The sequence below is a fragment of the Centroberyx gerrardi genome, chromosome 3 (genome assembly GCF_048128805.1).
Source record: "Centroberyx gerrardi isolate f3 chromosome 3, fCenGer3.hap1.cur.20231027, whole genome shotgun sequence".
Taxonomy (NCBI): Eukaryota; Metazoa; Chordata; class Actinopteri; order Beryciformes; family Berycidae; genus Centroberyx; species Centroberyx gerrardi.
This window is the reverse complement of record NC_135999.1, coordinates 11,780,041-11,807,460: the sequence shown is the minus strand read 5'-3', so window position 1 is coordinate 11,807,460 and position 27,420 is coordinate 11,780,041. Positions and strand designations below refer to the sequence as shown.

Sequence of the window (27,420 nt, the reverse complement as noted above, 5' to 3'; positions counted from 1 at the left end):
TCTGTGAAGCTAAGTGTCCCCCTCAAGGAGGACATGGATATCATTTTTTACATCAAATGCTGACAGATGCTAAAAATGCTAGTCAGCTAACTGAGTGTTGCTATGCAACCGTAGGAAACTCATGAGAGCTGGCCTTTGCTGCTAGCAGTGCCACGCACAAAAATGAGACACAGATCTAATCATTTCTCGCTGCACTCAGAAACATTGTAAACGATTAGGAAAAGAGACTAGTGTACAAAAACGCCCCTGGTAGAGCCATCCAGCCTTAATCAACAGAAATCTTAGCCTTAGGAGAAATGACAAGCAGTCTGAGGCTTATCTCCATCATTTCAGCGCTTTACAAATTCATTAGATTAGAAAACTGCTGCCAAGAAATATGCTGCCATAATCTTTCCAGCCATTAATGACATACAGGGTTGTCTGTGGTTATGGTTATTATGTAATTCTGCCAATTGCTAATAGGCTAATAGTCAATTCATTGTGCCAGTCGATCATTTTGAAGTGCCATTTCTCATCAATTTTGATCTTGTGAGTAACATTTAAGACTGCAGTTCAATTTGCAACAGTGTTTTTGTTGGCCATTTTATTCATAGCCCAGGAAATGATGGCCAACCTCGCTGAGTGTTCCTGCAGGAGGATAATACGCTTCAGTGGCAGCCAGATCACCACCCACTGTGACATGTAGGCTTAAAGGCAACGAAGGGCAACTCTGCAAACATGGAGAATAACTGTGTTTTTCTGTGTGCTGTCTTTATGTACGCCTTCCCTTGACTGAGGTTTGGTTAGGACTTTATTGCCTCTCTTCTCGTAGGAAAATCTTGTATGTCTATGTATGGAAAAAAGCAGAGCAATAGAGAGCAATCAGTGTGATGGGCATGCATATGAAAGGAAAACAGAAGAAGATTTAGGCCCCTGTCAGGTTTTTTCATATCATATTCAGCACACACCCAGTTGCTGCAGTAGGCCTCAACCCCGAGGCTTGATTTATTCCTACACCCAGCCACGATTAAGGGAGCGAGTGCACTGTGCAGCACAAGAAAGCCCCATGTGACGAACTGAAAGGGCGTTCTCAACCTGTTCCCAGCAGACGTTAGTGGGAGGGCGGCAGAGCACGCGGAGGAGCCTCGCTCGCTATCGCTGTCACTGTTGCTTCTGTGGAAGCACGCATGTGTTTCATTGAGCAGTATCCTTGAATGCAAAGTGAAGCTGTCAGGCTAGAGAGAGAACTTGCCTCATTAACGGCAGAGTCTGACACAGAGGAGCGTGCAGTTATTAGCATAGCAAGCAAGGTTAAAGCTGTTGCAGTGACTTCTGAAGGCTTCTAATGGAATGAAACGTGTAGGAATGTGATCAGCGCTAAATCTGAGAATGTGGACAATTTGGATTGTGAATAAAGATAAAGTCATAAAGATGAATGTAGCTGATGTTAGCTTTAGATTTTTTTTTTTTTTTAATAAAATATGTCCTCCATAGATTCAGTGTACAATACAGCAGAGTTTTGTTTATCCAAACCCCTCAGGGATGGAGGTCATCCAAACCAACAAATTGTTTGAATTACAGAAATACAATGCAATACTGATGCCAAACACTTTCACACTATAAAACATGCATGGACAAAATGCCTTGTGCAGTCTGTTTTGTATTAGAAATACTTTAGTTCCATTTATTAACACAATCAATACTGTACTTTTTTTTTTTGCATTGTCACATATTTGTTCATTATACTCATTTGGTAGTCCAGCTGGATTGGATGGTTGGATAAACAGGGTTGCAATGCACATTGTAGAGCTACGGTAGGCTATAGCTGTAAACAGAGAAAGATTGTGGAACCACATAAAACAGACATTTAAGTAACCAACATGGACGCTGCATCTCAGATTTCCACCAGCAATACGCAGAGGCTTATAATGAGAAAGGGTTCTGCTAGTTAGTGGATAACCCAGAACGTAGTGTATGGAACGTCCAATGAACGCTGTCCCTCAGGATTTATAGGCGCGGGGCCGTTGGTCTCTGCCGTAGCTGCCTGTCATGTGATGGAAAGAGTGATTTGTGGGTCCTTGAGGCTGGACGAAGTGCTTTGAAGACAGAGGAAAGAGGAAACAGGAGGGCTGGAGCAGACACTCCTTCACCGGACATGCCCCTTCTTTCTCACTTTGTCAACATTGACTTGAAAGGTTCAAGTGACTACTGTGCGTTACACTGTTAGAAAATGCACTATGCTTATAGCGGAATAAGATGCTTAGAGGCCATACTGGATTTCTGCGTTGGTGTGTGCGGTGCTGTTCCTCAGTGGAAAGCCCAGTCCGAGGTTATGCTGTCATTTCTTTTTATCTTGAGCTGTCATAGAGCTGAATGGTGTGCACGAGTTGAACTGCATGTGTGCCTTACACTAGCCTCCACAGTCCCAAATCTAAATCTGTTCATTTTTTTCCAATTTTGTGCCAATTATCTTCCTGTATCATCACATCAGTGGAAGTAGTTGCATTCCAAAGCTAGATACCCACCATTTAAAAAGCTATTGCCTAGTAGTAAATGATTGCTGGCATGAGGGCAAAACACATTATGGAATACTGCCAAGCACTGCAATCTTTGCTTACAAAACGATAGCATTTGAGGATGGATTATTTATTTATTTTTTAAATATTGACTGATGAATTTCAGGTAGCATTTTTTCCCCAGAATAAATACATGCTTTTTTGGAACGGTTTCCCTTTCTCTCATGCGTTTTGAAATGCACTGTGTAATCACCTTGCTGTTGTGTCCCTGGGTGACTGAACTAGCTGTGAATTCTGATGGCAGTTTTAAATTTTGGGGAGTGAGCTCAGCAGCAGGAGCTCAGCATGGTGCCGGTCGAGCCACAATAAAATATTTACTTTCTGTGATTGATCAGAGCCAAGACCTGGATTACTGGCTTCTTGGGAAGCCAGTCATGCATTTCACCGGGAGGCTTTGAAAATGGGGTTGATGAATGCATCAGGTTGGTGAAAGGCATATTTTCTCCTTGTGAATTTGTCTGATGTTCACGCTGCATTTTTACACCTGATTCCTGTAACGGATCTGTCACTCTCCCTCTGTCCCTCCCTTTTTTCTGTCCCTATTCTCTCTTTCTTTTCATTGTGCTCTCCCCTTTCCCCTTGATTTGATTTCAGCCTGTATTTCTTTCATCGTCTGTTTTCTGTCATCCTTTCATCCCTGTCTTTCTCAGAGCGCATCTCTCATCTCCTCTCATGTTGCCATACTCTCTACACCGCCTCCTGGCTGCCTTCCTCTTTTTCTGTTTGTGTGTGTCCACGCGGATGTCCGTGCTTGTAAGTGTGTGATGCATATAAATGTGTGTGTACGTGACATTATGACACAATGTAACCTACTGAATCCATCTAACCAAAAAAACATAATTTCCAGGGTCTGATCCAGGTGGCAAAACAAAATGCCACGCGAGTGGATGGCCCTTGTTTAAAGCAAAGAAAGCATTTATTCAAACAATGGCTTCCTATTCTTCATCATTCCGGCCTTTCAGTCAGTCATCTCTGCTCTTAAATATTAATGAGGAATAATTTTGAATTAATGGCCAGAGATGATGGCAACTCTGAAAGGAGGCTGACCGTGATTGTAATTAACATTTAAACAGAATACTTCAGAAGATCATGCCTTATTAATCATGCCTGTTACGGCTGGCAGTCTTGGCTATACTGGACTGTCTGTCATGGCTGTTAAGTGACAGGGAAATGAAACCAGCTCTTGGTAGCATAAGAGGTTCAAGGTTTATACTATCCATTGTGATTTATCTTTCCATCACAAAATAACAGCAGCGTAGATACTTGTTTGGTTGCAGGCTTGCAAAACCTAAATTCACCAAGACTGGAATGCAAGAACAAATTGCCCTTTCTGTTTCCAAGACCTTAAAGCAACAAGTAGCCATCTGATTCACTTAGAGATTTTTAGATGCATATCTCACAAACATGCCCCTTTTTTTAGCAAGAGCAATTCTGGTGGCTTACTGATCGTGAACTGACAGGGAATGTGTGGTAAAACCTACAAGTGCCATACTCAAGTATAGTATTACTTTAAAGCTTCCCTGGGATCTGCTGCTCTTTAATTGCCTCCGTCTCTCCCATATTAGTATTTCCCAGTAGTGAAGCACCTTGTTTGCCTGGGAGCCTAGCTCTTGAACACAATATTTAGTCCGATTGGATCCTATGCTACAATGCTTTAACCTACTCATTAGTATTCATTGAAATTACTCACTGCAATAATGGTGCATAGGTAGAATGCATCCATTTTAAAAGTGAAGTCATGTGAAATTGTATGCAAATCTCTGGCATCTGACACTGTGCAAAATATATTAGTCTGAGTTCATTTTGTGCAGCTGAATTAATTTTAGGATAATACCATGGTGAGATATGGTAAGATCAATTTCGTCTTTTAAACAGAATATTTGATTAGTCTGCAAAATCCTATGACTCTTAGGTTTTCGTTAGCTGGGAGCACAGCTACATTTGAAGTTTTTATTCAGATCTAGCATTTTATGTACGCAAGGGGCTGCATCACTACATAACCTGATCTTATTTATTCTGCCTAAATTTCATGTGACATGCTGTTGGAGAAGGTCCATTCCTATATTCTTGAAGCTGAATGTGTTGCAGAAAATCTTTGTTTGCTATTACATATTCTCAAATTCATCAACTCTGAACAACATCACGGCAGAGCGGATGTATGTTTACGCTGTATGTGAGATGGAAAAGAGAGAATGAGAAAGGAGACTAGATGTGTGAGACCGTCAGCCACCTGTCAACATGGGGTCACAAATGGGTGGCTCCCCCTCGCCCACAAACATGGATCAGAGTCATGATGGAGGCGCTCCACCATGGAAACCCCCGCTGTGTCTAGTCAGTCATATTTACTGCATCTGCCCCAGTCTAATAACCTTCTTATTCATCTCCCAGTAAAGATGGCGATCTGCTTCTCAACTCCCCCGGTGCTCGGGTAAATGTGTGCACATATTTGTCACCTTGTGGCTGCATTTCTGAGGTGTTAGCGTGAGTAATGCTGCGAATGAGGTGTGTGTGTGTGTGTGTGTTTAAATTGGGACTGACAACAGGAAGCAGCCGCGTCCCATTTTTCTTTTTTCCTCTCTCAAGCCTCCTCTGCTTTCTGCTTCCACATGACTGCAGATTTCTGTTTGCTGTCTGTTGCTTTAGCTGGTCCTCTGCAGTGTTTTTTTCTCTCTCTCTCTCTTTCTCTCTCTGTGCCCATTCCTCCCTCTATCAGTCTCTGTCCTGTTTCTCCTCTCCTCGTTCTTTCTGGTTTTACCCCTTTATCCTCACACGTTTCCCTTGATCTGGTGAGTGTATATCTTTCTCCCTTTTACTATTGATGTTTTTTTCCCCTACTCTTCTGTTTCCCTCTCCCCTGTGCGACCTCTCTCTCTCTCCCTCCTCTGTTGCCCACCCTCCACCACCTACAGTATCTTCTTCTTTCGATCCCTCACCTAATTCCCCTCCTCCTCCATCAGAAAGTCCCAGATTCCCAGCTGAGTAAGGTGCAGTCAGTCAAGTGGTTTTCAGGCAGTATGGGGCATTAATGCAGTGCTTCCTTGTGGGAAGACAGAGAGAGCGAGAGAGAGAGAGAGAGAGAGAGAGAGAGAGAGAGAGAGAGAGAGAGAGAGAGAGAGAGAGAGAGAGAGAGAGAGAGAGAGAGAGAGAGAGAGAGAGAGAGAGAGAGAGAGAGAGAGAGAGAGAGAGAGAGAGAGAGAGAGAGAGAGAGAGAGAGAGAGAGAGAGAGAGAGAGAGAGAGAGAGAGAGAGAGAGAGAGAGAGGCTTTCCTATGTTGCCTCAAACCTGTTCCCCCCTCTTAAGATTGGTGCATCTATCCTGTGGTGTGACTTACGTAGAGTATGGCAGTCTCCATTAACAACAAGAAACTGATACTGGATACGTAAATTTACAAATTATTGACACATTGAATGAAAATCCTGATGCTGAAACACAAAGGCCTTTACTTTAAGCTGCATACAACCTTAGCTTATCTACAGTATTCATAGCAGTCCTACAATAGCTATAAGACGACTATAGGCTAAACTCAAAACAGACCATTACTTGTGAATAATCGGAACAATAACGTTTTCAACATCCAGTTCAGATTGCCCGATCATATATTACATTACATTAGCCCCAGTGCCAATCATATATGTTTGAATGATAATAATTATATGCTTCTGGACTCATTAAGTATGTGATGCATCGTGGAGGATGAATCAGCGACGGATGGAAATCTCTGTATTCTCCTGAGGCAGTTTGCCAATGCATGATATATATTTTTAACATAATCACTACTACAGCCAGTGATTCTCTTCCTGCATATAATCGCTGTTGGGTAAAAACCCTGTATCTCCGAAACGGCAACTTTTCAGGAACTAAGAGAAACAGCCTTGTTTTTAGCTTATCCACCATGCAGTTTAGAGTTTTTCCAATGGGACTTTGAAAGGTTTTCATAAGCCCAAGGTTTGTAGAATTTTCTCCGCCCACAGAGGAAAATAAAATCCTTAACTGGTGTTACAAGGGTTTCCCATGACAACAGCGGTATTCAGTCTGCTGTTGAGCACAGCGGTCTTACAAACCGTTACCTCATCTCTAATTCAGGCCCGACATGGTTGACAATCTTTCCTTGATTGGAAGGAGGGAAGTAATCTGAATCTCTGCAATCCTGCGCCAACGTAGATATCAGTTTGAGTTTTTGCAGTGAATTCTCAATGTGATCCTGATTGTTTCTGAAAGCCAATACTCTTGCATTCATATTGCACGAAGGAGACAGTGTATGTGGCAAACCCCTCATTCTACCACCTCCATTCTTTCCCTTCCTGTAGCACCCATGCCAACGCCTGTTATGTCCTATATTATGGTGAAAATCAGACCCCACCCCTTCCTGTCTCTCTCTCTCCAAGTTTGTTGCTGAGCTTTTGTTGATACGACCTCTGTGATAGAGAGTGAAATTCCTTTTTTCTCTGTCAGCAGAAGAGAGGAGAGTTTACACTAAAGTGAGGATGGGATGGATGGAAGAGCTTGGAGCGGAGACAAATGATCTCTGTCTCACACACAAACACACACACACGCAGACACACACACACACACACACACACACACACACACACACACACAGGCACTCTCTGTTTACTCTGTGAATTTCCATAACGGTGAAGAGTGTTATCTTTAACAGTGGAGAGAGAGAGGGGTTGACTGCAGTCGATTATAATCAGCACTTGACCACCTGATGCCACATGTAGATCCAAATCATGTTATTATGTACAATTACCAAGAGACAAACTCTAAATGGTATCATATAAAGCCACTGGAGAGAGGCTATGGCCACTTCATTAAGATATCATCGTTCTGATTATTAACTTGTGTGCTTTTGATAGCACATTTGCATTCTTTTCTTCCCTATAATCAAACACCTAGTCTAATTTTGGATTTATATTTTTGAGATCTTTGCCTAAGGACAGGAAAAGTTAACTGTGCCAGACAGCAAACTATTTTTAGCCCAGTGTGCCCCCATTTGAAGACATTTCAGTGTGAGTGCCAGTGCAGTTTTGGGCTGGATTGTGAATTGGATAATGGATAGTAGTGAACCTTTTGACAACAGCATCTTCCAATGGGCCTCTATCATATGTTCAAATCAAGTATGTAGATGAGAAGAATCCACTTCAGGCTACATGTGTGCAGCTTGGTTTACTTCATGACATGTTTGAGATGTTTACGGGAACAAAAACAAGAAGCAGAAGCCTATTTAAACCACAGGGATGCAGCTTTTATGTCCCCCATTCTCTGTCAGAGCTCATGTCTAATCAGCTGACCTAGTCGTCGTTCCTATGGCCTCGTCAAGGTCAGATGGCAGAGCGGCCTTGTTAAGCTCTCCTGACTACATTGTTTAGACAGTAGCGGCTGGCGCTGTTTATAAGGACACAAACAGAGATAAACAGAGAGGGAGGAGAGGAGAGGCAGCCTGGATGAAGTCGGCATCTTCTGGGAATTGTAGAATGCGGTTCCACATTAACAAGCATGAAAAGAGCGAGGAAAGCTATGCAGAAAGGGGGGGGGGGGGGGGGGATTCAGATATGAAAAGATGTGTGAAGTTTGGGTGGGGCGAGCATCATAATATACAAGATGAACCGAATGCAGGGGGAGGGGGGGTGCTATAATTCAGGTGTTTCGTCCCCGTGTCCCTTTGCGTGTCTGTGTGTTTTTTCAATGTAGTATCTGTCACTGATCTATAGGTGGGTTCACTCACTGGTTCCAGTTGGCTGATCAAGGCCAGTTCCCATCAATGCCGAGATCAACGTTGGATGTTCAGACACCGCAGCTTAGCAAATTAATTTCACTTTCCTGACTGACAGCTCATATTGTTTGTGGTGAAAATGTAGGTGAGATCTAATATAACTAATCACATCTGATCAGATCAGATTTAAGAGTCTTAATCAGTACCAGAGTGCACAAACATGATTGAACTAGAATGATATTGTCAAGCAGGCTGGAGACGACTACTAACTAATATATTCTGAATTAAGAGACATCCATTCATTAAAATGAATGGTGGGCAAAGTTCTGCTTCCTGGTTTGTTTGTCTCTGTATTTGGGTAGCGGCCCATGCAGTCAAAACAGTTGCTAAGGTGATGGGAACTTGCCCCTACTCTGCCTGTGGTAGCGTAAATATCCAGCTGCTCTCTCGCCCTCTATCTCCCCCTCTCTCTGCTTCCCTTTCTCCCCATTCTTGGTTTGTTTTTGTATTGCGTATTTACCTCTGTGCATAGTTCTCATGCAAAGGGAAGGACAGCAGATCCCCAGATCCACTGTGGGAATGTGAGAGATGGCTTTCCAAGAGTCGCCTGCAGTCACATAAGACACATTGGTAGAATACACAACCGTCATGTATAACGTGTCCTCTTGTATCTCCCTGCCTCAAGCGAGGTACAGCAGATCTGCAGTTTGAGCCCTAATAAGAGGCAGCTTTTACAGATCATAGCGAGAGAAAAACTGTTTGGTTTGGATATAATGTAGTATTTCCTCCAGTATAATGAGTGTCCCACTAACGCTGCCATTCTCCCTCTCGCTCCAGGGAGGTCGCCCAGATTGACCAGTTCCTTCAGGAGACGGCGGCGCGTGAAGCCAACGCCAAGGTGCGCCTGCAACAATTCATCGAGGAGCTGCTGGACCGCGCCGACCGCGCCGAGAAACAGCTGCAGATCATCAGCAGCTGTGGCACCACACCAAATGGCAGCCTGGGACGCTGCAGCCTCCAGGGCTCAAAGGGCAACGGGCGCCAGGTGAGGAGGTTTAGGAGGCTTAGGGATGTTATCGCTTCTGTTTTGTGTTACAGTGTTGTGTTGCTGTTCAGAGCACGACGCTGAATGGAAGCTATTAGGCTTTATGTGTCTTAAGATTTCCCATTTTCAAACAGTCAGGACAGCAAATAGAAAATGGAATGTACAATATGGACAAAATTATTATCACAATGATTTATGTGCTAACATGCAAAATCATGCTAAATTATCAAATTGGTGCTCATCACATTGAACTGCATGATAATATAAAGTATGGTAAAACTGTAATTTTCAAATAATATTCCCTAGTTTGTTTCAGATCTCATTTTGTGAAAGCATTTGATTAGTGTTTGTTTTTATCAAAACAGAATTGTGTATCTGGATAACTCAATATCATTATTTAATCACAATATGATTCTATTAAAAGACAATAAATGACAATATTTAAGTATTGCCCAGTCATAGTTAATTTAAATTAAGAGAGAGATGGTTCTAGTTTTCTACTTTGACAACAGTTGTTGTAAAAGTAGCTTTTACTTTTGAATAATGTATAAGCATTGATTATATTGAGTAATGTCCCTGTAGTGCATCACAAGCAAAGCCATAATAGACTTAAAGATGCCTGAGACAACATGTCTACTGGGTAATGAGGATACATCAAGCTCTAACAACTGATTGACAGACATGTAATCGTTCTGACCATGATTATGAATTTCAAATCAAAACACCAGTCTCCACTAACCAGTCGCTAGCCCAACCCGGACAGAAAGAGGAATGAGTCAAATAATCATATAGGTTATTTACCTTCAGGTTGAGTTATTCATCAGCTGGTAAAGTGAAATGGCTTTGAACTAAGACTGAAACACCTCAGTTCATATCTCTAACCACACAGAATTTGAATTTCTGTATGATTAGAGATGGGAAACAAGGGATATGACACATTGCCTCACTGCAGGTTTGCATTTAATTTGAATGGAGATAATGTGTGTGTGTGTGTGTGTGTGTGTGTGAGAGAGAGAGAGAGAGTGTGTGTGTGTATGCGCATGCTCTTCTTTTAAGTCATTTAGCTCATCTGTTTTGTTGCCTGTTCAGGGAATTAGCCAGTCATTAACATGTTGTTGGTTATATTAGCACAGCTTTAATTAAACCTCGCAGAGATTTTTTTTTACCTGAAATACTACAGTAAATTGAAGTTAGGGAGTGTGGATATGCCACTGGTGCTTAATGTGTGTATATGACACATTTTATCAAAGATTCAATTTTTTGACCATCTAAATTTTGTCTGTATTCATTATGTTCTCTGTTGTTTGTAGTTGGGGAAATTAAGCTTTTTAAAACTTAGCCCTTAAGTCCATCTTACAAAAATAAATGTAAAATTAATGTTACGTTTTCACATACTGTCAATCATTAATTTAAAAGCCCAGACAATAAATTGGAGAGAGAAATTGTAAATTGTAAATGTAATGTAATGTAATTGTAAATGTAAACAAAGCCTGTGGTGGGGTGTCAGTGCTTCAGCAGGGGGCGCCAGTTACACACTTTGGATAAACCAGCTAAATATATATCTATTTTTTCCCATACTCAAGTGATGTTCACTTCATTTGCTGGGTTGCAGTCGATGAGGCTGGAGAGACCAGCCAGCTTTGTCTCTGAGATTCTGAGGTTGGGACTTTCATTTCCAGCGGAGACTCGATGCCTCTCTGCTTGGCACTCAGCAGAAACTCTGGGAATGGGAGTGTAGCTCTGCAACAGGCTGCATGCTGACCAGAGGCTGGACTTGCACATAATGCTGCCACATGCTACGGAGACAGGAACATTGGCTGTTCGCCTCTGAGCACGCTGCAGCTTGCATAATATCTCCTTTCTCTTACTTTGCCTGATTAAATGTTGATAAAAATATATTCACAGACACTTCCTGTTCTTAAAAATGTCACTTATTGAAATCATTATCCAACACTTCGTGAGAAAGAGGTGGCCAGCTTCACCGCACAGATCTGTGCGCTGCCATGGAAACCAGTTCTTGCTCTTGTTCAAGATGCCAAGATGATTTTGTAACAGAGGTAGTGTAGTAGAGATCCATCTGAGAGAGAGAAACTAGCTCTTTCATTACTTCTTGTATGACTGATGCTCAGTAAAATCCATCTTCCCCTCAGATCACTATCGCTGAGAGCCAATTTATGTAATGTAAAGTAATACAGTGAAAAATCCAAGAGTTCGCTATTAATCACCGATAGCTGTCTTGTAATGTAAAGGAGCCTGTTGCTCAGTGTTAGGAAAATGATGAGGGAATTGGTTTAACGCCATTTTTCTTGCAAACTAGAATCAGGCCCATTTTAAAAAAGTATTTTTAAAACCTTTTTAAAAATTTTAAAATATTTTTTTTCATATTGAGTTATCTTAGAAGACCATTTGACCTGAGATTGATCTTTATTAAATATTTTAAAAAAATTAAAAATATATTTTTTCATCTTTATTGCATTCTGTTAGAAGACCATTTGACCTGAGATTAATCTTTTTAAAATGTGTTAAATATTTTTTGTTATGTTCAAAAATTATTTGACCTGAGATTGACCTGGAACACTGCTTACTGAATTTAGATGTTTCTCTTTGAATTTAAGCATCAGCTGTCAGCATGTCTGTGTGCTGGTGCGGCATTGTAGGACTGTGAATAATCAATGTGACAAGTGCAAGTGCGAAGTCGTGGACTGGCTGGCACCTTGATACACTGTTACACTATCAAGGGATGCCCACTGACACACACACTCTCTCACACACACACACACACACACACACACAACCCCACCCAACCTGACTCTCCATCTCTCTATCGTGACATCAGCAAGGTCGCCCTTATCTCCTAGGAGACAGGTTTTAGAAAAAGCCACAGAGGTATTTTAGGAATGACAGTCAGAGAAGGGATGGATGACTGGTTTCACCTCACTTGCCAGTTCAATCCAAGCTGAATCCAATCCATTTTTGTCAGGGGAGGTGCAAGGTAAAGATAGCCATAATTCATAGTTTGAATTCAACAACATTTTGGCTTTGTAAGAGAAATAAAATGAGGGAGGAATATAGAAAGACTTCAGTTTTAGACTTTAGACAAGTCCAGATTGGGGTTTTTCCCTCTGTCTGAGATGGATGGGACAGACGCTTTGTGTTCCAGTCAATTTCGGGGGGATTTGTCCCTGTTCTGCCTTCACTGCTAGTTGGCTTGGAAAGAGAGCGATGGATAGTGTTTGCCTTGTTCCTCCCTGGTCCATTTTCACTGGCACAGGGCCAGTCTAGCTCTGTGAGTGTGTGTGTGAGGGAGAGAGAGAGAAGGAGAGAGAGGGAGGGACAGTGTGTGTGTGTGTGTGTGTGTGTGTGTGTGTACATTTTCCCTCTGTGGCACCCTCACCGGTCTGGCGCACAGAGTTCCACCTGGCACCAGTTCACACACACATACACAAAGCACAGCATACTTCAATGCACAGGTTGCTTAAAGCGCTGTATGAAAGAGTGACTAGGAGGATTTTGCTTTCAGGCGATAGAAAGAATGTGACTCACATTGCACGCCCACACCCAGATACACTTCCTTAATTTTCAGCTATTAACTGCCTCTGGTTTTCAGAGCAAACATTTTAAGTTATCGTAAAGATGGTGATAGTATATTATAATATGACAAACTCTTTCTGTCCGTCTCAATAGAGTGATAAATGAACTGCTGTAGTATCACAAATGATGGATGTAGGTAATTGACTTTTCATGAAATGTTTTGATTGTCTCATGCTTGTCAACTCGTGACTGCTCTCCACTCATACGGAGGAGTAGCTCATATCCACGGATGGCCTGGCTTTAGGCCTGATGCTTTCACCAGTCACACTTTACATGCTCATATCGTCTGTCTGTGAGAGGGGAGATCACTTAACCGTACAGAGATGCCACATGTATTTACTTTGTAGTCGACTTCTGTTGTTCACTTCAACCCTGATTATCTTCTGTTTGACAAACATCTGAGTTCTGAGAGCTCATTTGAAATATTTATAGAAAAGATTCCCAGAATAACAGCAAAACAGGCCGCTATTTGATTTACCATTTGTTTTTTTTATTTTATTTTCCCCAGCAGGCATTTGTCAAGCGGTGGTTATTCTGCTGTGCTCATTTCATTTTAGTAGCGACACTAACATACCATGACAACAATTTGATAATAAAATCGATCCCATGTGCTTTAGGTTTCAGTGGGTTCTCGTTACTATGCTTTAGAGTATAGTAGCTGGGTACACATATTTGTTGTACAATAAATGACCATAAGAAAGCATCTATGGTCCTGTGTTATTTACCCTAAACTAATGGTACAGCGAGAGTACGATAGGCATCACTCCCTCTTCAGGAGCTTACTGGAAATACAGAGACCTTATAGTAATAATACTTTTCTGCCCCCCTCCCCTCCTTTTTCTCCCATCTGCATCTTTTCATCTGTCTCCAGAGAAACTCCAGCATCTCTGGGAGCACGAGGGGGATGTACCAGGTGTCAGACCGCCGCTCCTCCCCCAGCACCGGGTAAGTCACATCGAGAATATCAGATCATTGACATTGTAGATAGGATTGTAATGGAATCGACCCAGGGGAGCGCTGTGCCGTAAGTGGCTTTAGATAAGAGTATTTTCTGCAGTACAAGTACAGAGACCCTCACATAATTGTAGCTCACTAAACTGTCATCAAGTAAGGAGAGGAGGATTATTTGAGCTCCCAATTGTCATATTACATATAGTGCAATTAGGAATTAGTTTTCTTTGCTCATCTCCTTAAGATAATTAAAATAATAAATACAGCTGCAAGTGGCCATTAGCAGGGTCCAAGCCCATGGGGCAAATGATTTGACAGTGAGAATATAAGCTTGATTCATCATTTTGGAAAAGTGCTACATAGATAGAGCATTTCAGTGACAGTCCTGCAGCTTCAGATGAAATTGTCAGTTTTGGCCTCATGGTAAAGCTATAGAGTGCAACCAAATGTGAGCTGACACACTATTATTAATTAATAGTGTATTAATATAGGGCCTCGAGCACAGAGTCAGCTATTTAGGGAGCTGTGCAGTGTCTTGTGTTAGGACAAGTTGGCAGGGATGAACATGAGCTGACATGGGGGCTCAGACCAGTGACTTGCAGGTTACAAGATGGCCGCTCTAACCACCAGCTGGCCGTCATGTCACCCCTCAGTACATGATCTGAGGTCCAGTTACTAATTAGTGGCAAGGTCAGGGAAGAGTGAATACAAAGCACAAGATCAAGACAGGGCCAACTCTGTTTCTGCATTGTGAACTCCACTTTCAGAGAAGGACTATACAACATGTTGTGTATTTATTTATTTATCTGCCAAGAAAGCAGAATTTCTGGTTTAGCTGGTGATCTAGTGCTCCATGGAACCGACTCAACCTCTACTGGAAACAGATTTACTTCAGTAGACCAGAGCGGCAGCCCTATCTTTCGCACGCATGCATGCACACACACACACACACACACACACACAAAACCCAAAGCACACCTCATCTTTCTTATCTAGTAAGAGCTGCTGAAGCGAAACACAATGTGTCAGTTATGTGGAAATATAACAGAACCCCATGAGCCCCGTAACTCTCCACCACCATCTACTGCGCACGCTGCCTGGCCTCTGGGATACAGCTTGTCAATCCCATGTATAAATGCTTGTAAGCACAGTGGTGCAGTGACAACGCCTCACACAAACAATGAAAAGCAGCAGCAATGCCATTGTTGACGCCTCCATGATCAGTGCTAGTTATGCTAACTGATATAGAAGATGTATTTGCTGGCTCTGTTTGTTCCTGAAGTTCAGCCTGCAGCCAGTTTTCAGCACTACTTCTACGACTTGTCTGATTCCACTGTAGTTTGTTTCTCCCACATTTGTAGCACTTACTATTTTGGGGATGCAAGTCAAGAGCCTGTAGTCATTTCCGCCAATCAGAAGTAATATATTAACACAAGAGTCGATTCCTGCTCAGCTGGCTTGCTCCAAAATAGTGACGCACCAGTGAATTATGGGCTGCTGGCCAACTTTGAACCCACTGATTTGAGACAATGAAACATAAAACCTCAAATAGGGGCAAACATACAATTTGTGCCGTAGGCTATATATTTTTAAAATTACAGCTGATGTAATGAACTCATTTGCATCTCAACCAACAGTAGATTTGCTGTAGTATATTCGGTCTGGCCACGACTGCAACATTCCCACTTTGTTGAGGCGGCTTTGAAGACACGCCCCCTCCCTCGCCACCTGGTTATACTGTGCTGAATGCAGTAGACTACATTTATACTGCAGTACTTATGCAGTAATGTATTTATGTAGTGTGGTGAATGTTGACAAGGTGGTGTCTCTACTTGTATGTTGTTTCACACACTGACATCTACTTTAAAAATATGAATAGATAGACTAGTATTGTATAGAATAGTGTATAGATCCCATTTTATTCTATGAGATTCTTATAGGTGCACTGAGGTAAAGATAGGATGGCTCTCTACATAAGATGTGGCTGTAGAATTTTTAAGTGTGTTTTTGTGAGTGCAAGTGTCTGGATGTCTGCTTGAGATATCAGACACATGGACATGGCATAATCTTCTGTCTAATACAACTGTCATTCCCATTTGGTGTGTGAATGTGTGTCTTTACCGTGACGTCACACAGACCACTCAGGCCTTCCCCATTGACTCATAGATGGCACCGCTCACACAGCGGCCTAACAACAACCCCCAAAGCCTTCTGTCTCTGCTTATTAATAATTGTTCATCAAGTCGGATGATGATGATTGTTATAGATGATATTTTTGCCCCTATAAATGGTCTTCATCTTGGGCGCACAACAGTCTCACTGATTTATCGACATTGGCTTCACCAGATATTTTTGCAACAATCTTCGTTCTGCATGCATCAGTTTTGCACCGGAACGGCTCCATTGCTCACATTCAGTCCCACTGTGCATTACTAATCAGGAAACTGTATCACCATGCTGTAACTTTCTCAAATAATGATCTTTACCCAATTATCTAACTCCACCGATTGATTATGCTCCACTGATTTAACCTGTGCCCTGCATAGCTTTGGCCAGCTTTTTTTAACTGTGACACTAGGGAATCACTAGTCACTAGCAAACCCAACTTAATATATATTTCTGGTAACTTGTTATATTAGAAAATATCTCTATTGAGGTTAATTCATATCATTGTGTTCTTACTGCTTTACTGTTGACAAAAAATATTTTTAATTAGGTTATTGCTTTGCACCCATGTCATTAGACAGTAGCTGACACAGAAATTCCAATTTTATCGTTGTCCTCTTTTAGAATGCTGTTATAATAAACAAACAGCTTTGGTAGGTTTTGGTGGATCTGAATTCAAATTTGTTGCATAATATGCAGCTCATCTGCAGGGCACGAATGATGATGAGAGTCTGTAACTGGCAACCTACAGTGTCACAGTGTCACCCATGATACTCTTTCATTTTCATTCCCAATATGCTGCATGCAGATGCTTCGTCTCTCTTCATTATGCAAAGAGAAACAGGGGAAGGAACAAGGAAGAAATAGTGGAAGAAAGAGAAATGTCCTACTTTTTGAGAGGCTGATATTTGTAACTGCTCATTATTTGTGTTGGGAGGGAGGTTATTTTAAGTACTGTTGCAGTATGTACAAAAGCTGCCCTCGTTCTACTGTAAATCCTCTGAAATGCAGCTCTTCCTCATCAGTCACACTAATTTGTGGCTCGTTTTGCTCCAGTGGTTCAGTGCGTCCCCTGCTTTTGCGGCAACATTTTTTAATTTTCTCAAATTAAAGACCAACAACGTTGTTTTCCTCAGTGCACCTGTACGAATCTTATAGAATGAATGAAATGGGGCCTGAACTATATATTAAAATGGAGGTTCATTTAAGAATTATATGAACATTTCACCATCACATTCACCATGTGAGAAGGTTTTATATGTGTCGCTGTAGACACTATGGGGTGAATTCACTTCAAGACTGTGCCACAAATGCATATCTCATAATGCATATCTGACATTTTATGAAATTTGGTCTACATGTTCCAGGACCATGTATTAATCAAAATTTCATTTGCTTGTGATTGGTGAAAGTAGTCATGGCCTATGCCATAATAATCATGTATTAGCATATAACAGCTTGTAGATTGATGTGCATTTGCAAAATTAGTATAAAATTTGGCAGCCTTGTCTGGTAGGACGTTGTGTACCAAATGTCATTCAATTTGGCTGGAAGGGGGCGCTGTAGTGACATTTAAAATTCTGAAAGGCCTTATGTCACACAATGCATGTCTGAATGACACCAAACATGGTGACCAGATCGAGCAAATTTGCCACTTGAAGCACCAAGTCCACCATAATGATTTGGTTTGGGTTGGAGGCGTATGGCTATGCAGTAATGGCATATAGCTCATATTTCAATCAGGAGAGACAAGTGAATGAAGTAAAGATAATTGTTTATTATAACAGATGATATAGTGAAAATTAAGACTTGACAAGAAAGTCTTTGGCGCTTAGACTCTACAGGGAGATTTTGTAATCGAGGGGCACCAGCCCTGAGCAGCAGCAAGATAAATCCCCCCGTGGAGTCCAGACACTGGTGGTGGTGGTGGCTGATGACTCTGCTGAGACTGATAGGCTGGTGAGGCTGATGAGTGATGAAGCTGATGAAGATGATGAATCTGCGAAGACTGGGCGGTGACGGGGAGGTGGAGGGGTGCGCATAACAGCAGCATGAACGGACTAAAGCGGAGAGAGAGAAACATATTTAAAAAGACAGCAGCAAGATGATAGGCTAACAATGGAGGTGTGTCGCTGTGCTATTGGATAGATGTGAACAGCTGATATCTCAACTGACGGCCCGGGAAAAGACAGCAAGGAAATAATGAGTGAGCATGCGTGAGAGATGTGAATGGCAGGATGGTATGAGAAGTAAAACTACAGCCTAAGCATGCTAAAGATAGTCTTCCAGACTGAACCTTCGCTAAAGCAACATTTGGCATAAAAGTCATTAGGGCTTGAACCCCGGAATTTCTATTTATTATTATGATGATGATGACGATGATGATTATCATTATTAATTTTCAGAATACAATAGGTAATGTCATTGCACATGGGATGGACCACCTATGTGGCACACCCAAAAAAACAAAAAACATTTTTTTTATTTAAACTTTATTTAACCAGGTCATTCATGGTCATCACATTCATTCAGCCATCGTTCATTTAATTGTTTTTGGTAGTCTTACTCATCACTCACTCCCTTCTTTTTTCCCATAGTGCATCAGGGCGCCTCAAGTCCGTCTCACAGGGCTCTGGAGGTTACGACAGCGACAGTGTAGAGATGCATCCCATGGAGGAGTGTCCCGAGGCCCAGTACTACCATGTCCAGTGCCGGCTGGGCGAGGGGGGCTACGAGCGCTCCCCCGGGGGCGGCGGCGTGTCCCGGAGCTGGGGCCTCCGCAAACAGGCCATCCAGAACTGGCAGCGGCGGCCGTACCGGAACAGCACCGAAGGGGAGGAGGGAGACGTGTCAGACGTGGGCTCCCGCACCACCGAGTCAGAAGTGGAGATGTGGGAGCAGGAGAGGAGGGCTGTGGCTGAAGTCCAGCAGTCTGCCGCCCCCTACCCTCACCACGGCAGGGCCGGATACCGCCCCAACGCAGGTAGGGGCTCTGCGTAAACTAGTAGAGCCAAGAGCATGTCTGACTAAACTGCTGAGACACACGGGAGCCCAGATTCACAGACCAGCAGTATAATAGTCTGCCTTGAGATTACTCCCAGAGGAACAGTGACTGATGTGAATCTAGGTCAGGATGAGCTGCAGTTGTGGGAATGTAACAGGAGCTGTGTCACGCACAGACTGACTAAAGACCATTCTACAAATCCTGGAGTCTGGATTAGATATGAGATTATATGGAACAAATGGAGGGCAAGGGGTCCCATATATCCTCTGTCTGTCACAACAAACAAAATACTGCATTAACTGCTGCTCCTATCACTGTAGTCTTTCAGTTCTGTGTATCTGTGCATTTGAGAGAGATAGAGAGTATTTGTATGTGTAAATGCACTCTATTTCTGTTTTATTGTCTCTAAAATCTAAGCTCTGAGCTTTTGTGAGAGAGGGAGCCAAGTAAGAGAGCCAGTCGTGTCCACACATTTCAGATCCAACACAGATTGTACATCTCTCTCTTAGTTTCCTGCCCTGCTCAACTCATTGCTGCTGCCCTCCATTTTCTCCACCTGCTGTTGGGTTCATTACAAATGCCAGGTGTAGCACGGCAGTCCGGGAAGGAGCAAAACTGGGCCAGAGTCCTGTGACAAATTTGTCTGGACTGCTATGACTGTCCCATAAACTCAAATAGATTCTTCTCACATAATAATCAACATGTTATTGCCATTCCTATGATCTGACGTAGCTCTCCTTATTGGGAGAGTCTCTGCCAGGTTTTATCAGATGGTATGTATCTACAAGCACACAGTTTCTCTAAGCATATAACACAGCTTGGCTGTTCAGTTCATTTGGCAGTCTTGAGCGTAGGCGGTGTGTGTGTGTGTATGTGTGTGTGAGAGAGAATGAGAGAGAGAGAGAGAGAGAGAGAGAGAGAGAGAGAGAAACAAACAGAGAGTGAGAGAGAGAGTATAAGCAATGGTTCATAGCCCTGTTGCTTTGAAGAGGACGCCTTACAAGGCCAAAGATGCAATGACTCATCTAGGAGTGATCTTGCTGGGAGGAATAAGCTTGGGTTTGATTGGACACATGGTATCAGCCAATACATAGACATAAATAGAATAAAAAGAAGAAGAAAAAAAACATTTTTATGCACTCTGATTCAGCGTGTCAAGTTGAAAGTTGGCGCCACCATGTGACAGAATATCGTTTAAACATTTCTGATATGCAGTTACTTAAATGTCTTCTTTAGAGATTTTAACTACTATAATAAAACTGTGCAGTAAAATATATCTCCCTCAGCATGAGATATTCTCTCTCCCTGAGTTAAATTAATTCACTCATATTTGAATTGTGGTTCTACAAGAGGCTCATAGTGGTTCAGGTGGCCAGCCTTTCTGCAGATTAACAAAAAAAGCATTTGACTGTGCATCAGTTAGAAAGACAAACCGTTCTTTCCATTCCCACAGGTCGGTCTGAAGGCGTCTACAGTAAGCCATGCCGCCATGAGAAGAGCCCGTCTAAATCCAACGAGGTGATCAGCCCGGAGATCCTGAAGATGCGCGCGGCCCTCTTCTGTATCTTCACCTACCTGGACACCAAAACCTTGCTGCGGGCCGCTGAGATCTGCCGCGACTGGAAGTTCGTGGCGCGTCACCCAGCTGTGTGGACCAGAGTGCTGCTGGAGAACGCTCGCATTTCTTCCAAGGTGAACACTGCAACACTGTACGCAGTCAATCGTTTGTAATCGCAGGAGACTGCAGGAGAGCACTTCCAAACCTGTCAAGGCAGGTTTACCCTTACCCTTTTTGTTGCTTTTTGCAGTATATACTATTTATATTCAGTCATCCTCGTGTCTCTTTCTCAGTTCCTGGGCACACTGTCTCAGTGGTGCACTCAGACACACTCGCTCATCCTGCAAAACCTCAAACCACGACAGAGGGGCAAGAAGGAAACCAAGGAGGAGTACCTCAAAAGCACACGGTGAGACACACACACACACAGTAGAAACAGAAGTGCAGGCACAGGTAGGGATGTTGTAGCCATACGTGTCTCTTTAAATGTACAGTCACCTTGGGATATTTTATTATTACAATGTGTATAGTTTTGGCATTGGGAATCACGTTGCATTGTGCTGCTTGATTGATGAGAGGATGCCAACATGGGGTGATATGATTGAATATTGAATAATTTTGAAGTTGAGATAACCGTGTAATACTGCACTGATATCCAGTCACATAGGTTCAGGTGTTTTTGTGTGAAAGAGAAAGAGAGAGAGAGACACGATGGACAGACACATTTTCTTCTAGAACGAGATAGAGCTGCAGGGCCACACTACTCTATCACCCTCAACTGCCTCCCACTGCCATCTTATTCTCTCTCATCTATATGTATGTGTGTGTGTGTGTGTGTGCATGTGTGTGTTTGTGCATGTGAGTTCCTTTCTCATTTCAGTATTCTCAGACTACACTGTACTCTCAGACTACCCTCTCTGTAAAAAAAATGCATCTATTCTTCTGTTCCATTATGGGTTTCACAATTTCTGCAGAATATATTACAGCTCAAAGGCAGACATAGACATTCTGTTATGTGCCATAAATGGTTGAAGTACCTTGCTCAAGGAAAGGAGAATTACCACCCCTGCTCTGTCTGTCTCTCTTTTACCGCTCCATCTCAGTGGCTGTCTGGAGGAGGGTCTGGAGGCCATATTGAAAGCCACAGGAAGCAACCTGCTGATCCTGAAGGTGTCTCACTGCCCCAACCTGCTGACCGACCGCTCCCTCTGGCTGGCCAGCTGCTACTGCCGAGCCCTGCAGGCCGTCACCTACAGGTAGACCGCAACTCAACTGCTCATTCATGAAGCATCTTAGAGGAGGGAAAGGGTACTTACCTGATAGCAGCTTCCATGCCCAACATGCAAAATCATAGTGATGTTTATGGTCATGTGATCAGGGCATGGTTTCCCCAATGCATTTTAGTCCTGCGTTCTTTTAAAGATCATTGACTTATAGTGTGAAAAAAGATGATTTTAGGACCAAGATCCTCATGGAAAGCCACACACTGACCAGTACTACAAGCACAATACTTTACAGTTGTTCCTCAGAGACTTTGCTCTAATGTAAGACAGCATTTAACTTTATGCTTCTGACCTATGTATTTAATATGGACATGAACTGTGTATGTTTGTTTTGCTCCAGGAGCGCCACAGACCCAGTTGGCCAGGAGGTGATCTGGGCCCTCGGAGCAGGCTGCAGAGACATCATCTCCCTGCAGGTGGCACCACTACACCCATGGTAAGAGACTGAGGGACATAGTACCTCTGCACCTTTTTGATTTTTACCAGATAATAGACGCATTATGAAGACCACGCTGTGTTTAGTAAATGAATGGACATGCCCTGTGTTCTGTCTCTTTCAGCCAACAGCCCGCTCGCTTCAGTAACCGATGCCTACAGACCATAGGAAGATGCTGGCCGCACCTCCGCGCCCTCGGTGTGGGTGGGGCTGGGTGTGGCATTCAGGGCCTCGCCTCACTGGGTAAATATGTATGGGTGTATACCATAGTAATTCACCATAGACTGTATTCCATTTCAGTAGGGGCAGCTACGATATTGAAATGCATAACATGACACTACACTTTATATTTGTAGGTAATCAGATCGCTGACAAATGGTCAAATGAAATCCCATGTGTCCAGGTGACATCATTTATCTATAGCCAGTAAATTGATCTTTGATATCGTTTGCCACTGAGCTACTGGCCACTTGTATTTTTTTTAATTATAAGAAGGAAAATCATATAATGTTACAACAAATAATTTATTTTTCCATGACATTTTCTCTTCAAAACAAGTTTTCATTTTTTGTCATCTATACACTGTATCATACTGTTTATTTCATTTTAGAAGAGAATGACTTGAGATCCAGCTATATTCTTTTGGAACTGCACTGCTTTTTCATTCAGGACCTCCTATACAGCGTACAGAAACAGTTAAGGCCCTTCACATCTAGAACGATAACTATAAAGATAGCTATAAACTATAACGATACATTGGTGCCCAAGTATTCACACTACAGCAATATCTGTGATCAGTTCCTCTGCATACGAAGCCGTTACTGCAGTGAGGTACCGAATTCTCCCGCCCCCTTCTTTTCTTACAACTTTAATTTAGTTGGCTGAAGCAGTTTTATCGTTGTCTCTGCATCCAAAAGTCGCTCTGAGATCAAACCAAAAATCTAGTTATAGTTCTCATTTTGGATGTTTTCATAGTTATCGTTGTAGTGGGAACACAGACATTCTATTTAGTTAGAATGACTTAAATCTCTTTACAGTTATCTTTATGGTTATTGTTCTAGATGTGAATGGGTCTTTAGGCCTAAGAGAGAGAAATAACATTTGTGGCTTGATGACAGAGAAGTGCTGCATGCTTATCGAGACATAAGTGAGAATCAAAGTTAACAAAAGGAAAGCACAGATAGTGGAAAGAAAGAACAGATGAGGAGAGTTCAGTCTGTACCCTGCCTCTACCTTCAGAAAAATGTCTTATGGAGCGATGTAGAGCATTTAACAAAACATCCAAAATTTGCTTACAAGTAGTGCCAGCTGCATTAATATTACACTTACACTTACGTTGTCTCCTAGCTAATTATTTGGATGTAAAATAATGGTCCATCCTCTGTGTGTTGGTCCCATGACACTTTGCTGATGAAATGGACAAAAAAATCCATAACTGATCTTGTTCTTAGTTGTATGAGAGAGGAGTGGTATCAATGATTATTTCGCTGTCTGCTCATACTTCACATGCCCCATTTGAAGTCTTCTTCTACAGTGGGTGGGACTTACCTGGGGCACATTTGGGACTTGGGACAATGAGCCTCCAATTTATCATCCTTACATTTTTGCCATCCAATTAAAGAATACATTTTCATGATCAATATGATAAATGCATTGTGAGCAATTTCTTGGCTTTATTACAGTTTTGGAAAAGTAGATCTAATATATATTTTTCATAGCAAAGTGCATTTCAGACAAGATGGGTAGAGAACATGAACGCAATTAAGCCTTTATCTCCTACAGTAGCCTTTGCTGTATATCATCTTCACCTTCTCCCCCTTTCCTCTATTCCTTCTACCTTCTCCCCCTTTGTCTTCCCCGCCTCTGCGTCTCTACTCCCCCTCCTTACACCCCTCCTCACCTCCCGCCAGCGAGGAACTGCATGCGTCTGCAGGTGCTGGAGCTGGACCATGTGAGCGAGATCAACCAGGAGGTGGCGGCAGAAGTTTGCAGGGAGGGCCTGAAGGGCCTGGAGATGCTGGTGCTCACCTCCACCCCCGTCACCCCCAAGGCCCTGCTGCACTTCAACAGTGAGTCTGAACACTACAGATACTGCACAGGCTACAGTAGGCCTACCGAATGCATTCCTGTGGTGAAAACACAGGTCTTGCAGTTCACTATAATGCTGTCCTCCTGTATTAGGACTGAGTTAGTATTAGTCGTACAAAACACTTCTAGCAGGTGTTCATTGAATGTATGTCAGTAGCTACAATATGCATACAATGTGTTCTTATACCTCATTTGTATGATATATTACGAAATGTTATGCACCTTGATTTGTACTATACCTATGCATTTGGTTTGTATGGGCAGCCGCATAACCTGCACTAAAACAACAGGCTATGGTTATAGTTAAGGTTATGGTTAAGGTTAGGCAGCTGAAACAAATTTGGTTAAGGTTAGGTTTGAGGTTAGGTGTAGGCAACTAAAACTTTGGTTAAGGTTAGGTGACTAAAACAGTTTGATTATGGTAAGAGAAAGGTTTTGGTCATGGTTAAATAAAATCTTCTGCTAAAAATGAAAACTTAACTCACAGCAGAAAACTTCTTTGCATGAGTCGGGAATTGAACCCAGGTCGCAGCAATCAAAGGCAAATGTATCCACCCACCCATCCACCACTCGACCTCCACTCTCTTACTCTCTGCAACACTGTTTTAATGTTAAACTACAGCCTGTTTCAGTCACATGAGACCTGCCTCCTGTTTCACTTGATTCAATAATTATCGTACAAAATTATGTATTTACTTTTCATAACTGTAAGAACGAGTTTGTTATGAGAACACCCTGATGACATCCACATTGCTGCTCCCTCAAACCTCTCTCCACCCATGTAGGCGTGTGCCGCAACCTGAAGTCCATTGTGGTTCAGATTGGCATAGAAGACTACTTTGAGGACCCAAACAGCCCCGAGGCCAGGAAGCTGTTTGATGAGATGGTTAACAAGCTGCAGGTAATGCTGAGCACACACACGGTTTTCAGTTTCATAAACAGGTATTTCAACTAGATACACTGCAAAAGATAGACAAAATAAAAATTGTCAGAAAATTGTCAATATTCCAGTCTTCTTCATATTTGTACCATATCTGCAGAGTATTACAGAGTACCGGAGTACTACAGAGTAGTAAATACAGATCTTGGAACAGTTGATCCCACTAAATATGGTAATATCCACAAAGTAGTATTTAGTGAAACCTACAGTAGTTCAAAGCCAAGCTTATTGCACTTTGCATTTGTTTCTACTTTGATTTTCTTGTCAATTTAGATTTCTATTTCAGTTAGTGGTCCAAACACAAAGAGTCTTAGTATTTCCAGTTCCCACAAGTCTTTGGAGTTGTTACACCACTGTATACACATGACTAACCCTTACAATCATCTAGCTACCAGCTGTTCTGTGGGTAAGACGCATCTATTTTTGTTACGACTACACAATGCTGAAACCACGACTCAGACCTTGAAGTCCCCTTGATGGTCGGTGGAAGCGATTGGCTGGCGCTAGCTCAGTCGAGCAGAGTCTTGCTGTGAGAGGATGTGAAACACGCTCAGGTCAGATGCCTTATAGCTGACCGCTCAGTTGAGAGAGAGAGATACAATAGCTGTGAAATCCCAGGCCTTTTATTTATGTTTTGCCTTTATGAGTCAGTTACAGTGAGTCCCTCTTGGATGCTGCACTGTAGATGGTGGGATTGTTCACAGCAGTTAGGTAACCTCTCCAGAGCTGTAACCAAATATGATTTATTATTATCCCAGCGTCTTTTTTTAAGTTTGCTGTTGAAAGGAAGCCAGCGTTCTCCTCTTGTATTTAATCCACTCTCTTGAGGAGTGATTCTGCAGAGGTGAAGCTTATGTATCCATAACCTGCACCTCATTGTTCTGCAGCGGCATGCAGTATAAGTGAGGATTGTGCTTATTTTTTTCTCTCGGCCGCTGTTGTAAATCAGTTTCTTGGCACATTCTAATACTAGCACAAAATGGCTGTTGCTGTTACAGTCATACAGTAATCTGCTTCACGTTTGTATTTGATCCAATTTGGGATTTCTCAAGGCTCCATTCTCCCCGAAATGTAAGAATCTAAGAAAACCCTAACATTAGACTGGTAAGTTATTCATCACAGAAATGAGGGGAAAGCTCCTGGAAGAAAAGATAGAAGACAGACAGAAGTCCACAGGGGGCAATAGAATAATTTCACATTAATATATTTAGCGAAAATCCCACACGGGTTGCCGCATTCTGATATCCCTCCCTCCCTTTTCTTTCAGGCTCTGAAGAAGAGACCTGGCTTCTCCAAAATTCTCCACGTGAAAGCAGACAGTCTCTGCTAACATCCTTCATGCAGCTGAAAGTCTTGGAGAGGCGCCATCTTGGCTCCAGCCACTCAAACAGACCCAGTCGCTTTGAGCCCTCTCCACGGGGCTCAATCAGTCTGCAGCACCAACAGAAACAACGGAAGAACATGATGAACCGGCACGATGAACCGGGAAGTTGGCTACACTACCGAGGCTCAACCTGCATACTCTGTAACTACAAAACTTGCAAAAAAAAAACTCATTTACTATTCCAGTAGGGGGAAATCAAAATCTCCTTCACTTTGCTTATGACAGAACACCAGTCAGGAGGAGGATACATCAAATGAAGGGCCTGTCTTTAACTTGCCAATTAGACAAAAAGAAACCCGACCGATTCTTCATTCTCAGTTTTAGATCATGTTGTAACAGAACCAGATCCCTTTCTGTAAACGCCTGGAGCTAAGTCATGATGCAGAATTCATGTGTCTGCATCTATATGTACGACCTGTACCTGAAACTTACCTTAGACACAACAACAACAAGGGGGCAGGAGCAGCAGCATATATATTCACCACCGACAAGGACATTCAGCTGTTGTGAGAATAGGAAATTGTTTTGGATTTCTCACAGGATCTCAAATGAAGTTTTTTTTGTCAAAGGGCAGGAATCTTGAGCCAGTATATTTAGAGGCTTTATGTTTGTGTGTGTGTGTGTGTGTGTGCGTGCGTGCGCGTGTGTGTGTGTGTGTGTATGTGTCAACAAACGGCCAAGGACAGGATAGATGGTTTTCATC

General features: G+C 42.5%; 1 protein-coding gene across 1 annotated transcript in view; it reads left to right on the top strand.

Annotated features, from left to right (window-relative positions):
* The window catches only part of fbxo41 (F-box protein 41), a 31,503-nt gene extending 4,769 nt beyond the window's left edge, over nt 1-26,734 (top strand). The window contains exons 3-13 of the mRNA XM_071912984.2: nt 9,109-9,316; nt 13,779-13,852; nt 18,622-19,007; nt 20,482-20,720; nt 20,880-20,995; nt 21,690-21,842; nt 22,210-22,305; nt 22,430-22,548; nt 24,216-24,374; nt 25,179-25,294; nt 26,601-26,734. Coding sequence (XP_071769085.1) covers nt 9,109-9,316; nt 13,779-13,852; nt 18,622-19,007; nt 20,482-20,720; nt 20,880-20,995; nt 21,690-21,842; nt 22,210-22,305; nt 22,430-22,548; nt 24,216-24,374; nt 25,179-25,294; nt 26,601-26,663 — 1,729 coding nt within the window. The 3' untranslated portion in view covers nt 26,664-26,734. The remainder of the gene's footprint in view (nt 1-9,108; nt 9,317-13,778; nt 13,853-18,621; nt 19,008-20,481; nt 20,721-20,879; nt 20,996-21,689; nt 21,843-22,209; nt 22,306-22,429; nt 22,549-24,215; nt 24,375-25,178; nt 25,295-26,600) is intronic.
* The last annotated feature ends 686 nt before the right edge of the window (nt 26,735-27,420 follow it).